Source organism: Prenolepis imparis, unplaced genomic scaffold (genome assembly GCF_030444845.1).
Source record: "Prenolepis imparis isolate NDT839.2.m4 unplaced genomic scaffold, iyPreImpa1.0 SCAF_6, whole genome shotgun sequence".
NCBI classification, from domain to species: domain Eukaryota; kingdom Metazoa; phylum Arthropoda; class Insecta; order Hymenoptera; family Formicidae; genus Prenolepis; species Prenolepis imparis.
Window position 1 is genome coordinate 7,365,218 of NW_028141164.1, and position 15,027 is coordinate 7,380,244.

The following is a 15,027-nucleotide window of genomic DNA, read 5'->3' on the forward strand; positions in this document are numbered from 1 at the left end:
ATTTAACTCTGAAGATCAGTCAAGTCTGTTGCATTTTCATTCATTTATTCATACTATAAATAACTTTGCGGATATTATATTTTTTATATATAGTTTTATTCAGTATTAAAAATTAAAAAAATATATTGCTTTAGCATACTTTTGTATCTACTTTAAATAAGCAGTCTGAATTAGAGAATAGCAATAAAATTAAAATTAAATAATTTTTATAAATCAGAAAATTATTAAATTATATATTAAATATATAATATATTAAAAAAGATCTTTAATAATCAATATAACTTCATTGAAAAGAACTGGCGTCGTGGATTAATTTACAAATTCTAGGTCATCAGTTCTTTTCAATTTCTCGACACGAGTTTGTTTTTCAGAAAGAAGGAAACTACCAGCCATCAAAGAGATAAATCCAATTAAGTGATAATCAAATATTTACCCGTGTTATGCTTCGACCCGCCGAGGGATCCAAACAAGTGATAATTGATGATGCGCGTGGCTGACGCCAGATTTGTCGGCACGAACGTAGAGGGTTTGCCACCGCGCAGTCCTCCGTAATGATTGTTATTGTCCTCCGTGGCGGCATCCTCCTTCAGGATACCACGCGCTACCACGCCTTCCTGATCGCTGACGAATTGCGCCCGTGGCTTTACGCTCTGCAATCAACCGCGATTGACGATTATACTTGGACCTCACACTATTGCGGCTTGTAACAATGTACGAACAGTAGAAACGAGTCATTATGCTCTTACTCGTATTCTCCCTGCCGCATAACTTCAGCCGTAAAACGGAAAATTCTTGCGTTAGACAGATAAAGGGTTAAAATTGCACGATTACAAGCAATAAATCTGCGATATATATGGTCCAAAATCATCGTTATATAAATAATAAATTCAAGAGATAGCCATTTAACGTGGTGAAAGGATACGCACATTGATGTGCAATGCATTTTTGAGTACATTGAAAGGAGAGAAGGCTTGATATGTTGGAATTGTCAGATACAGATCGGTAGAAAAAATTGACAGATATATCTACAGCTCAATTAAACCGTATAAAAAAAATGACAAAATATTGTATTATTAATGCAAGATATGAAAATAAAAATTATACGAATGTCTGCAAAATACTGATCTATATATTCTAGCTTTGAAAAAGATATTTGTAGCGTTTTATAAATATCGACATAATTTAATTTATAATTACAGTAGCGTGATCTAATATATTACATCTAATGTATAACAATTACTTATTCACACGAAGCAAATAAAATCTTGTCACGCGATTATACAGAAATTATTATACAGAGTCTCTCACAAAAAACCACATTTGCCATATTTATATTCCGTTGCAATTTAATTATATGATTACGAATACACGACATTGGTCACAGAAAAGGCTTTAAATGGCTAATTAATTTTCAATTATTTGCTCGCGAATATTTGTATGAAAAAAATTTTTAATATCTACACAGAAACATCGTGTATATTTGTAAAGTATTATTCGTATACTTCTCATATTGCAATAGCATTCATTCATTCATTGGTTGTTATGCGAAAACTATGCATTACTATAGCCATCACAAGTTAGCCTTGATCATATTTATACCCGTAAGTTTTGTTTATATCGTTTAGAGTTCGTTTTCAAGTTCAAGGTAGATGCGACATAGCACACGAACAGTTACTTACGAGATATAATGCATACAACTAGTGCTGTAAAAGTCGTGCATTAAACTGTATAGAAATGTCGTAGTTTTTATAAATGCTTTACGATAAAAAAAAATTTAATAGATATCTTTTTAACAAAAAAAAAAAAAAAAAAAAAAAAAAAAAAAAAAAAAAAAAAAAACCCAGTCATAATTTCCTCTGTTTTCCTTTCTCTTTCTCTTAATTTCCTTAATTTCTCTTAATTTCCTCCCTGATTTCGATCATTTTTTTTTATATTTAGTTTAATATATATTGGATGATTGCAAAAGTTTATGCCCGATTTGAAGTTATTACCACCATCTATGCAAATCGGGCACGAACTTTTGCAATCATCCAATAACAATATATTAATTTAGTCATGCTATTCTGGAGAAAATGAGGTGCCTAGGAAAAATATATATAAATGTGCTATGGAATATAGAGGATAATAGAGGGTACATTGATGTGAAAAGTTTACCGAATGAATGAATATACATGCATGTGTATTGTTGAGTGAGACAATGAATGTGATTTAATGATATATAAGTGATACGAACGCATCTATATAGGTAATATGGTCACGTTAATTAGTGATTCGATAAAATGCATCCCTTAATACGTATCCAATCAGTCTCAATAAGATTTGTAAATAGAAATTCGCGTAGCAGATGACTTACCCTGACTAACTTTGACTCAAAATTCGTGTCAATTTTGATTTATAATTTAGTCTGCGGATTTAAATTAATAACACACAAGATTAAGATACCGAGTTAGCTTGTTGAAAAATTGTTTAGAGACCTTTAAACAAGCATTATTGCATATCATTACATTAATAAAAATTATCACGATCTATAAAAAGACGCGTTATACATATAAGTATCATTAACGATTAAGATTATAAAAATGTTTAAATGTGTCATTGTGTTAAATTAAAATTTTACATTTAAATATGCAGCTTGATAAAAAATAATTGTCATAACAAATCGTTGAAATTACGCAAATCCTATGACGTAAGTCGAGAATTCTTTGTTAATTTCATTCTCCTTATTTCCTATAGAGGAAATTATGAGAATGAATTCTCGATCCATACATACAATTTGTCCGATAAAAAGCGCAGTATAATAAAACGATAAATAAAATAATAAAGCAATATTTTTTATCGAATTTGATGTCAATTTTTCTATAACAAAACTTTTTCTTTTGCTTCGAAAACGTCTTCGATTCTCAATGCTTAATATCTCGATATAAATTCCAAATTAAAATTCAAGGAAGAAGATTTCATTGCATTCTCTTGCATCTCGAAAATATGATTCAAAGCTCCGATGCTGACCTAATTAAGTTCGGTTCTCGCTGTCTGAACAAAAATCGACTGCCAGTTCGATGAAGGTGTCTCATTTCTCATTTCTCTACGCTTTTTATCGGGCACAGTGCACATGCCATTGGCCCTGAAACGGTAGTTCCGTGACGCAAGGTGAACGATACCCGCTATCTGTCGCCAGCCAAGCGCGCGAACACGCTGTCATGCTGCGAACGAGCTTACTTCCGTTTCCGAGCGCCAACGTGCGATATCGCGCGTTTCCCCTCTGACGAACATCGGAGTGTTCAGAAAAGTACGATAGCCTGTGGCAATCGCTCAACTGCGCTCCGCTTGTAGTCTCGGTGGTTTTTGCGGCTGAAAAAAGCAGCGAGGTGCGGCGCATGAGTGCGTGCGGTCGTGCGTGATATGGGGTGTAATCTGTCACTAGCACCGTCTCTTTAAAGGTGTGACACAAAGTGTCACTGCGAGATTACGTCTCTCTGCTTAATGTGCACATTACAATTTCCATAACACGTTAAAGTTTCACACATAAAAATGTCACGAGTGATATATTGCGCAAGTTTCATTAGTAAATCTTGCAAAATTCCTAATAGATTATTCAATATTCTGAAGTCACTTGATACGCATTAATCAGAAGAGCGTGCTTCTTTGAGTTGCCTTATTTTTAAAGAGAAGGCACGGATCCTATCGCGAGCTTGCAGAAATTTTAAAATTAAAAAAAAAAAAAAAAAAAAAAAGAATTAATACAGCCACGAAATTTAATATTTTTTTAATTCTCTCTCTTTCTCTGTTTCTTATTAAACATATTAAAAGATTTTCCTAAGATTGTATTATATTGTAAAAAGATGTACAATTATTTTATTTACAAACTGTAAACTGTGTAATATACATAGAAAGAGAAGTTTCCAATAAAAAATAAAGTTCAGTATATATATAGTAAGTTTCTGACATCGCAGGGATATGAATGTTGTAGCTTGAGATATGAATCGTAAAATATTTCTCACACTTCATTATTTATAACTGTCATAACAGGAAGTTGCTGCTAAAAAATTCTAATAAAAAATATATTTATTTTTATTCACACTACATTTAAACATTACATGTAAGAGAAAGAGAAAAAGAGAAAACACTTGTTTTCCATCTATTTATAAGGAATTATTATAAGAGAAATTAAACTCGCTTGCTAATACGAGTGTGCACGATAGTGCAGTTTTGATATTAGAAACATTTACATTCAATAAAAAGTTTATCATTTCTATAACAATTTTTGTTGTTTGTATTAATTCTTTATATATATATATATATATATATATATATATATATATATTAATTGTTTTCTTTTTATTAAAAATTTCTGCATTATACTGTTAATCGAAAGTATTCCGTGTTAAGTATAATAGTGTTGACTGAAATGATTATGAAAATGTAGAATGAATGTAACAGCGCAATATCTTGCAATGAAAATATCTTGATATCTCGATGTTATAAAATTAAAATAACGATTACAAAAAATTCCATATTATAAAGAAAATAAAATGTATTTACTTTATCATTGAAAGAGATTACAGTGTCGCATTTATTCTACTGTTGAATCAAAAAATCGAAAAGACTGAAAGTGACTGATAATGACAGTTTGGGATTACACGCTCGTATTTCCCTAATCTCTTTATCGATTTATTTGTTCGCATTCCGCCGTATTTATTTCATTTTTGTTCGTTGACGAATATCGATAATCGCACACAGTACAAAATAAATAAAAGATTCGAGACTCTTGGAGCACAGCACGTTATAATAAGTAAGCTTAAAGAGAGCTCACCTGTTGGATCCTTATTTTCCTGTGCTTGGGTATCATGTCGTTCAGGTTGACCTTGCTGGCCTCGTTAGAAGACCGTAACTCCTTCAGGGATTCGACACTGGGCGACACGTCGGTGATGATGTTACGGCCGACCTCGCCGGAAATAGATTTTTTCACACGACCAGTTCGGCACTTTTCCGTTACCTCCAGAGGATTCACGTAAAGATTGCTGTCGGCTTCCTCGGTCAGATCGCCCTGCGAAAGCGAAGGGATTGTCCCGCGACCGAGATTTCAGATTCTATGGAGCGTAACTTCGTCGCAGAAGTGACAAATGTCCTCGCGTGCACAGGCGACTATAATCTATATTATTAGTCTAGTAATTGCAGACTACATACTAGAGAGCGAGCGAGCAAGGGGGGATATCTCATCGTTTTCAAATGTTAATGATTCCTTGACGAATTTAGGGTATATTTTTTGCACATAACGAAGATTGAATAAACAACCATTATATTAAAAAGAGCACATTTTTAATTTTTATCGTTAAATACATCATTGCGTACACACAATAGAGTTGCACGAGAGTTACAATTCTATTTGAAATTAAAATTGAATGTCCATTTAATTTATTCAATTATGTTGACCTGAATGTTTATTACTGTTATTTGTATTATACCATTATTGAATTATATGTCACAAAAAATAATAAAATATTTTCACGTGTAAAATAGTATACATACAATATTATCACTCCCGTCAAAAGATATTTTGAAAATTAATGGGTTATACTTTAAATTAATTGAATAAGAGATCATTATACGAGAAATTGATAATAGTTAAGTAATATTTTTTCGAATGCAGTAACGATAAAAAGATTAGGTGCATTTAATGTAGTTTGGAAGTAAAAGAAGTTTGCTTTAATTTTTTCAATACTAAACATCATCTGTCCTGTACACATGTAAATATAACTCTATATATTTATTAAAAGTAAATTAACTTTTGAATTCGCCGAATAATTCATTAACATGTGATGCGTTAAAGGTGGGATAGCTTACATCAGTGCTTCCTCATCTCTTTCACGTCTCATCGTAGCATACATAGAAATATTATAAGATACTTATATGGCAGATTCAAATGATAAAAATGATAAGATAGAGTCAGAAAAAGATCGTAGAGAGACACGCGCGATAAAAATATTTAAAGAGTAATTTTTAAAGAATGGTTTTTAAGATCTCTTGTCGCTGTTTATGAGAGATATTCACAAGCATAATATCTCGCGACAAAGAACGATGTTTGGAAGCTCTGGTTTACATACGGCGCACGTATTATGCATGTCATATTTCTATACGGATCTACGTTTCATAATGCATTGTCGATTTTCACGTGACGATTACGCGCGTTTTGCACGCGCGAAAAAGTTTGATCTCGCTATATTTTATCCGCGCGACTCGCGTACCTGCGAATGTGACGGATGCGTCTGACAGCTCGCGTACGTGTCGGAACTGTCAACGCTCCCCTGCTCGTTGTACATCTTCGCGTAGCTTCCCTGCTCGTTGTACATCCTCGCGAAGCTCAACATCTCCGGCGGTTGGACCGGCGATATCTTCGGTTCCGCGAGCAACAAACCTAATTGTTCCGCACCGCCGCCGCTTTCGGTGCCGCCGCCACCACTTCCGCTACCACCGCCACCGCCAATACTGAACCTGAGGGACCTCATTTCCTGACACACTGGATTACGAAAGTCGCTGGTAGCGAGGGGCATTATGTTTTCCGCGTCCATGAAGTCTTTGTACTCCTAAAAACACGAGGCGGATGAAAAGTCTCGATTATGCGATTAGGGGCGAAGGGTGCTAAAAGCGGCGCGCTTAAATTAGTCTAAGTTCTATGATACGTTGATGCAAGGGTGGCGCAGCTTCCTCGACTCTGTTCTCGAATTAGAGCTTTCTCCTTAAATTCACGCCCTCGTGAGATTCTCGAGAGGAGATTTATAAGATCGGTTTCACCACAAAAACCATTGTTATCAGACAGTATAAATAGCTAAAAGATGTCTAACAAGACATCTATATAAAAGACGCGTACCTTCTGAACTTTTGTATCATTGGATTAATTAACGTTTATGCGGATCAATTAAATTTTCCTTCTCTGTCTCCAAGTTATAAATAGAATCATAACGAGACACTCGCGTACATGGTAGGAAGCAAGGAATCATTGATTCGGAATCATCAAGAACTGAGAGTCGATCCACTGGAAAATGCGCTCGTCTCATCAGCAACGTTCGCGAAGCGATCGTTTGACAATAAAAAATAAAGAAGCTACAGAAGAACGTGCTTTCTCTACATAAGTGAAAGGATAGTTTCTAGTGACTGACTGACGCGTGAGACAATTATCTACTAATACTCGCCTGAATTATACATCCGGATGCGATATTGTCGCATACATCTGCTTAATCTACATCTACTTAAGAGAAGAAAAAAATCATTTTATCGCGATTTCGTTTCTGAAGCACTTTTCTGTGTTGCTATACCTATCGAATGCAGGAGACAGATACGCGATCTTTCTAAAGTCTCTTTCGAAGATACATCTACCGTGCGCTGCTACTCGTTGCCACTCTAAGCATGCTTCGAAATTGGTGAATGATGGGAGATATATGTATAAGTTGTGCTTAAAAAATGCACCAACGTTCCATTGCACGACAATACATGTGCCGTACTATAAAACGTTATATATATTGTGTGTATACGTGTGTAAAAAAAATACGTACGTGTGATAATCAGAAAAAAGTTAAGTTTACCTTGTCGCCTTTGATCTTGTCTCTCGTCCTTCGTACGTGCTATCATATAAAGAGTACTATACACGCGCGAAGCGCACATTTTTCCATACTACATACGAAATAGATTATAATATTCTTCTTAAGAACATTTATCTTGAAATAATTTTGAAAAAGAAATAAAATACTACTGTAAAAAAATTTTAAAGATGTAAAAATTCACAAAATTTCTTCAAATTCAACAGATATTTAAATTAATGATTTTTTAGTTGTTTAGTTTTTTAAAAATATATAAAATTGTTAGCGTAAATAAATGTTAGTATGTTTATGATAAAATAAGAGAAATTGCGATACAAAAGTGTCGTATATTTCATTATCTAAAAAAATGGATAAAGAATCATTCAATTATTAATTATTATTTTATAGGAAATAAATATATTGTAAAAATTATATTATAACTATATTTTTTATGGGATTATTACTTCAACGATCAATTTTATATAAATCTATTCGATTCGTTAATTGTAATTTAACATTTTTGAATATTTATCGTAAGATAAGGATATTTTTAATCGTAAGATGAGAAACGTAAATATTTTTTAATCCTGTGCTTCAGGAATTTCACAGATGTAATGATATCGTAGATTATTTTACGATTCAATTAATGTGAAATCAATTTATCTCTATAGAGAATTTATTTCGCGTCTGCATCTTATAGAAATATTTATATATTTAGTTATAAAACATTCGATATGTACTGAAATTTACGATATTTTATATACACGCGAATTTAATATCTCAAATATATTATTCATTTTAAAAAATCTTGATATATACCAAAACAAATGTTAAAATTCCTGTTACGAAATTAATGTTAAAGAAAAGAAATTAGAATACTGTGCGCTTCGCGAATGAATGTACCAATCGTTATAAACGTGTATCTTTTATTTTGATGGAAATCGAGCATTGCCTTTTATTCGGCCGCTCAACCAACGAACATCTCACAAAACAATTATTATTTTTGTATAATTTGATATTCACGCAGTCGTATCGTTATAAGCACGATTGGCAACGAAATAACATTTCGGTTTCGAGAGTTTTGTGCAATATTATTTTATAACGCGATGTTAGTTACGTCAATTGAAAAAATGATATGTGCGCTAGATTTTTCGTGTCATCGCTGTGGGACGAGATTTCCTCAACTTGTGCTCATAATTAATAACTGTTGCTGACATGGTTTATAAATATTCATTTGATATACGATATAAAAAATATAATTATTTTTTTTTTAATAATAATATTTGCTAAAACAAATTATACAAAATTTGATATGTTGGAAGAGAAAATGTATATAATTAGATTTGCTCAATAAAAAAATACTGCTCTCTTCTTGCAATATAATGAGTACTATGCATGATAAAATTAGAAAAATTTTCAACATAATTTTTTATGAACCTTTGAATAAAATTATTTATTAAAAGTTAAAATCCAAATTGTAAATTCGATAAAAATGATGTGACGAGAGAGCGTGCGTTGTAAAAATCTCGTCCTGTGAATTAATTTGATCGCGTGATAAGTATACGATCGTGCTGCGTGAAATAATGAAATGAATGAAGTTCGGGACGATTATACGTACATTTTGTACCAGTGATTTAATGAAACTAGAAAGGTTCAAAAAGAGGCGAGTATAATATCTTTATGTACACATAATCTCTCTATTGAGATACTCTGTTCGAATAAATACATCTTATGCTCGTCTACGAAGAATGGCTTTGAATAATTTCCTGCCTTTTCATGAATAAACTTATTCATTAATAAACTTATGAAAGAGTTGCTAATTATAATGGAAAACTGTAGTGTATAACTTTGGCAAACAATTTTTGAAACGAGTCCTCTTTCTTAGATAATTATATTTAAATAAACATTATGTGGTATTTAAAAACATAAAAAACAAAATGTTTATTATATGCTGCGTAAACTATTTGTAATTTTTCAACTAAAAATAAATGCGCTGATAAAAAAAAACAATTAAAATATTTCATATCTATTCTCTGTTAAAAGATATCAAATCTATAAGAAATGTATACATATAAGAAATCAGTAACAGGTTGCACGGATTTTCAACAATTAATCTAACGATTCGATAATGAGTCGTAACGAGCAGTGATCTTCGCGCGTTTCTCTTCGACAAAAAAAAAAAAAAAAAACGAAGACGAAGGCCCTGGCAATTCCTAATCACCAGAGTAAAGGGAACGGACTCGAGTGGCGGCGAACTTCTCGCGTGCGGCAGCTCGTTAACTTTAAACTTGAAGGCAGGAAATTATCCTCACGTCGTACATGAGGTATATACGCGCACGTTTTATCGATTCTAAAGTATATTTGGCTCTCTAGTTGGAGGGTATCAAGGGAAATGGTGGTGTCGAGAAGGCATATCGCGCATATCGGCGCGTGGCGTGACCGCCCCGATAGGCGATAACACCACGTGTGCCTTGACCTACAAAATGTCGTGTGTTAGGCACGCAAGTTTTGGTAGGTGACGAGCTGCGGTTGCGTCTAAAGCTTTTGAGAATGAACGAAGGGTGTTGAGTATCAATGAAAAAGTTGTGCTGCTCCGTTCAGGAGAGGTGGCAGGGAAGGCAATGCATACACCCAGTGGACTATGTAAAGAGTGTGCACATCGGTGAGCGTATAGACTTGGATTTGCGCAGAATGGTATGTCTCGATTTTTCGGGAAAAGCAAAGAGAAAAAGAGAGAGAAAGAGAGAAAATATTTTAAGGCAAAAAAAAAAATCACATGCCGCCCGCAAAGCCGGACGGATGAAAGTTTGTGCCCGGATGAAGAGTATACGAAATATGCAGAGCGAGAAAAAAGTATACATATATATGAATATATATATGTATATATAATATCGCGCTCTCTCACGCTAATATAAAATAGATATTTTTTTTTTTTTTTAGTGGCCACGCGCGGCTGATTAAATATTCTCGAATACTATAGACTCGCTCGACAGCCCATTGGTGTATGTAGTGCCGCCTGAGGAAAAACATTAGTGATCGTAAATACCTTCGTAGTACAAAAGCAACACTCGAATTCGCTAGGTAATTCATCAATTTTCTCGAATTTTCTGCTGTCTTTTTTCTCTTCATCCTATAAAAGGTCACACACACAATTTCCTGTTTTACTTTTCGTGAGTAAACACACGGCCCTCGGTTCGGAAGCGATCGAAGCGTTTCTTTTTCTTACTCTAACGTATCCTTCTTCCTCTCTTTCTCTCACTATGTTCCCTCGATTGTGATAATATTGCCGATAAAACGGTTCGACCGCTTCGCGAGCGAGAAGAAATATCAAACTTACAATTAATGTGAGCGTCAAAATACGAGGCAACGTATGATCACGTGGAGCCAGAGAGAGAGAGAGAGAGAGAGAAAGAGTTAACGCGAAATTGAGAATAAAATTTGTCACAGCATGTCGACGATCACAAAACGGAAGATATTGTATACCGAATTTCTATCGTACGAATTGTTAATGACAAATTTCTTGTAAAATTCACAATTCATTATCAATTTTTCTTTACCGAAAACACGACGAGAGATAATGTCACTAATTGTAATTTTGTAATCTCCGATACAAAATATTTCCAGTTAAATTTATACGAAACTAAAATTATTAAAAATTACTCGAACGTAATTAAAAATTAAGAATTTTATGTCTTCCATTCATAATTTCGAAGCTCTAAATTTTTCTGAAAAACATTAAATGCTAAAAAATCTCTTCAATTTAAAAGAAAAATTAATTTCAAACTCATCGATAAATTTATCATTAATAATCGATCCGGTAGAAACAAACAACACCGAAGTGTATAAACACGGTGCTGAAGAGGTGTCGGAGTGTAAAAGATCGAAAAATTTCAATAAAACGTGTCAGTCGGTGGAATGTGAAATTTCGCGTGGACGGACGTCACAATTATTTTTTTTTATTACGTTACTTACGCGAATGGCACATTTCATAAGCGTACTTTCCGAAATCGAGCCGCATTCAAGTCTGCTGTCCTGTCTATGTCATCGGCGCGTTGCGAGCGCGATCAATCTTTGAGAAAATACTTGTAACGATAGAATATATTCGATTTCTTTATTGCAATATGCTGTCACCATGTTATGATATATGCAAATGTATTAAAAAAAAAAAAAAATCAGTGTTTCAGTGTGAGCTTGAGTTTAGAGGATTGTTCTGGTTGGGTCAGCTGGATATTATGCATATCGCAAGTATTACAGTATTATTTTCGAACATTAATTGAGACTAATTAAGGACTTTCTTTCTCTTCAAGTAAAAGAACTTAACTTTTTATTTCGCACGGTTTTTCTTTTTTTCCGATACAGTTCCAATATAATTACATATATTTTAATCCGAATAGCTGTATGCAAAGATGATAGATGTAGGAATAATTATTTCTTATCCATTGTAAGAGATTGAGAAATTGATTTGTCCATTATATATAGCTATATGTTTTACTAAAGTTATTCTCTCTTATTTATTCTGCCTTTAAACAAAAAATTTATTGATTATATTGTATTATTTTAGTTATAGATTATCTGAATTAATCTTAATTAGTCTCTCTTGGAACAATATGATAATTGCGCACACACGATAAATTTCACTGCAACCGAAAGTTTATTTTCCTTCACAATGACAGTGAACTTCATCGATTGCTTTATTCGCTCTAATCGATATATTAACAATGCGAATATTGTATAAAGAGACCGAACGATTTCCGATTATAGCAGCTTTATATTTACGTTTGTTACAGGCAAGTAACAATGTGAGACAATATTTATGTATAGGCAGTGTATACACACATACACACATGCACGCATAATAATTCAAAGATATTTCATTCTTAATAATAATATATAAGCACCAATTCGCGCAAACTCATGTTGCGTGTAAGAACGTATACCACCTATTTTGCGCGTAATATATAATCGTAATATATTTCGTAATATAATCTATCGTATATATAATCTATCATTACAGCTTTTAAAAAATTGCATTACAAAATTGCATTTATTACGAATATTGTTAATTGTTAAATATTTATTACGAATGTTGAAATGGCACGTTTATCATAATAAAGCCTAATTTTTCGATTAAACAGCTGATAATCTGAAAAAGTACATAGAAGTGATCGAGTGCGGTTAATGGTGCATTACGATTTTTTAATCATTGAAATTGTGAACGTTAACGCTTTTATTAAGTGTCTACTTTTGACGAGAAAGATCTTAACTATTAAACGATCACGTGGACGTACAAAGCGCGCCGATTTATTGATTTTCTTTCTTTTTTTCTTTTTAAAGAAATGACTCGAGATAAAATGCGCGATCAAAGCAAACTAAACAATCTAGTCATCTTAAATCTCAATTTAGCATTTGCATGTTAATAGCATTGCGTGTTAATAATTTCTCGTGCAAAATAGATTAGAGAAGTGCGCGTGTAAGCATAGATACGTACGTGTGTGTGTGTGTGTGTGTTTGAAAATTTATGGATATTAAATATTATGTATATTTTGCACGCGTGTATTATTCATCAAAAGAAACATAAAAGTTTTATTAAAGTTTTGTTATTTATACTTTTCTTCTCAGAGAAGATTGATAAACTTATGTAAATTTATATCTCAGCATGTCTGCTTATATAGATTCGTCAAAAATAAAAAGAAAGTTATTAGTAACCATAATATTGCAAACCAATCATTTCCGAATTTATAAATCATTTCTATTTATTTAGTCTGTGTGGTTATAATAAGCAAATAAAAAATAAAAAAAACTTTATACGTAAGAAAATTTTGTGATGTATTATTTATTTTACAAATGTTTCTTTAATAAATGCCAAAGTAGGAAGAAGTGGGATATATTAGTTAATAAATTAAAATAATAAAAACAAGATTACTGTTGGAGAAGAAATTAAAGAAAGATATTTCGTTGAAATTTGTTTTCTTGAAGTAAAAATGAATTTCCTAATATTAACAATAAGTAGGCCTTCAGAAATGATTATACGTACATGTAAAACAATAAAATTATAATAAAAATATAAACTTGAGAGAAACAGTAAAAAACTAAAAATATTACAATTCTAAAATTTCTATAAAAAATCAACAATATATGCCAAAACAAAATTTATTATTATATTGCTCAGAGTGTAACTGTTAATAAGAAAAAAATTCAATAATAATTACGATTTAAAAAATTTTGTTTAGTCCAATAATCCTGTTTTTTTTCTTCCTTGTATAAACATTCTTAATAGTTATTCTTGCATTTCTTTTATTTAATTAAATTTAGATATTCTCTCTCTCTCTCTCTCTCTCTCTCTCTCTCTCTCTCTCTCTCTCTCTCTCTCTCTCTCTCTCTCTCTCTCACGCACACACACACTTTTTTTATATATAATTTTTAAATTCCCCATTATTTAAAAATTACATAAAATAAAAAATAATTTAATGCTCACCAGTATGATGCGCAACAGTGATGTTGTAGCATATAATGTTGATCTGTAAAATAAATATATCCAACTTATAAAGCAGTATCCAAAATAATTAATATAATTATTTGTCGTTTAAATGAAGATATTTAGTAAGAAAAGTTCCCCAACTTTAGAAAAAAAAAAAAAAAAAAAAACCATTTTTAATATACTTAATAACAATTTAATTCTAATATAAAGAATCTAGATAATTATAAATTTTATAAACAATATTGAAACATTTTATACAAAATATTTATACAAAAATATTATTTATAGTTATTTTATTAAATGTCTTAAATATTTTAAAATAAAATTGAAAGAGAGGAAAAGAGAGAGAGAGAGAGAGAGAGAGAGAGAGAGAGAGAGAGAGAGAATATTTATATAATATAATATATATAATATATATAATATATATATATATATATATATATATATAATATTTATATATATTCGTTATGATATAAAATCTGTGCGCGAGGAAAGAAACAAGTAATTTTCCGAAATAACAAACTATAATAATATAAATTAAATAAGTTAAAGCTTGCTCACCTCACTCAAACTGTTCCTTCTTTCTCGCTCATCCTTTATTGTTTCTTTCATGTTCCATTTAATTGCTCGTGAAAACATGGTTAATTACAATTACGAGTGTATTAATCAATTGAACGTGACGATTTGTACAGCACCATAACCTTCCCAACATTAATCGTACAGGATGCACACACACTGCACTTTATATCGCGATGAGAGAACGAAAATCGCGAAGTTAAAAATCAATGTTCACAGATTGTAATCAATATTCGAAAATATAGTTAAATTTCACACGATTTATTTTGCTCGATTGAATCTCGTGAAATATACGTTACGACAACGCAAAGTTAGTACCTGATATATCTTAACAACATAAAGCCGCACGCATATCGATGATATCGGCAACTTCAATTTGATGTCGCGAGATATATCGTTTCA

The 15,027-nt window shown here is 32.0% G+C and overlaps 1 protein-coding gene across 5 annotated transcripts in view; it reads right to left on the reverse strand.

The window, feature by feature from the left end:
* Nucleotides 1-15,027, reverse strand: part of Shab (Shaker cognate b) — a 44,856-nt gene that overhangs the window by 4,155 nt on the left and 25,674 nt on the right. For 2 of the 5 annotated variants that reach the window (XR_014425452.1, XM_083039593.1), the window contains exons 4-7: nucleotides 10,618-10,701; nucleotides 6,243-6,581; nucleotides 4,811-5,044; nucleotides 434-650 (exon numbers count right to left, since the gene is read on the reverse strand). Coding sequence is in view for 2 of the 5 variants with exons in the window: in XM_083039593.1 (XP_082895719.1) it covers nucleotides 434-650; nucleotides 4,811-5,044; nucleotides 6,243-6,581; nucleotides 10,618-10,701 (874 nt within the window). In the remaining 3 variants the exon portion in view is untranslated. Of the gene's footprint in view, nucleotides 1-433; nucleotides 651-3,158; nucleotides 3,349-4,810; nucleotides 5,045-6,242; nucleotides 6,582-10,617; nucleotides 10,702-15,027 lie in introns of those variants that run through there. The other 3 variants (XR_014425453.1, XR_014425454.1, XM_083039595.1) reach the window with 3 other exon arrangements.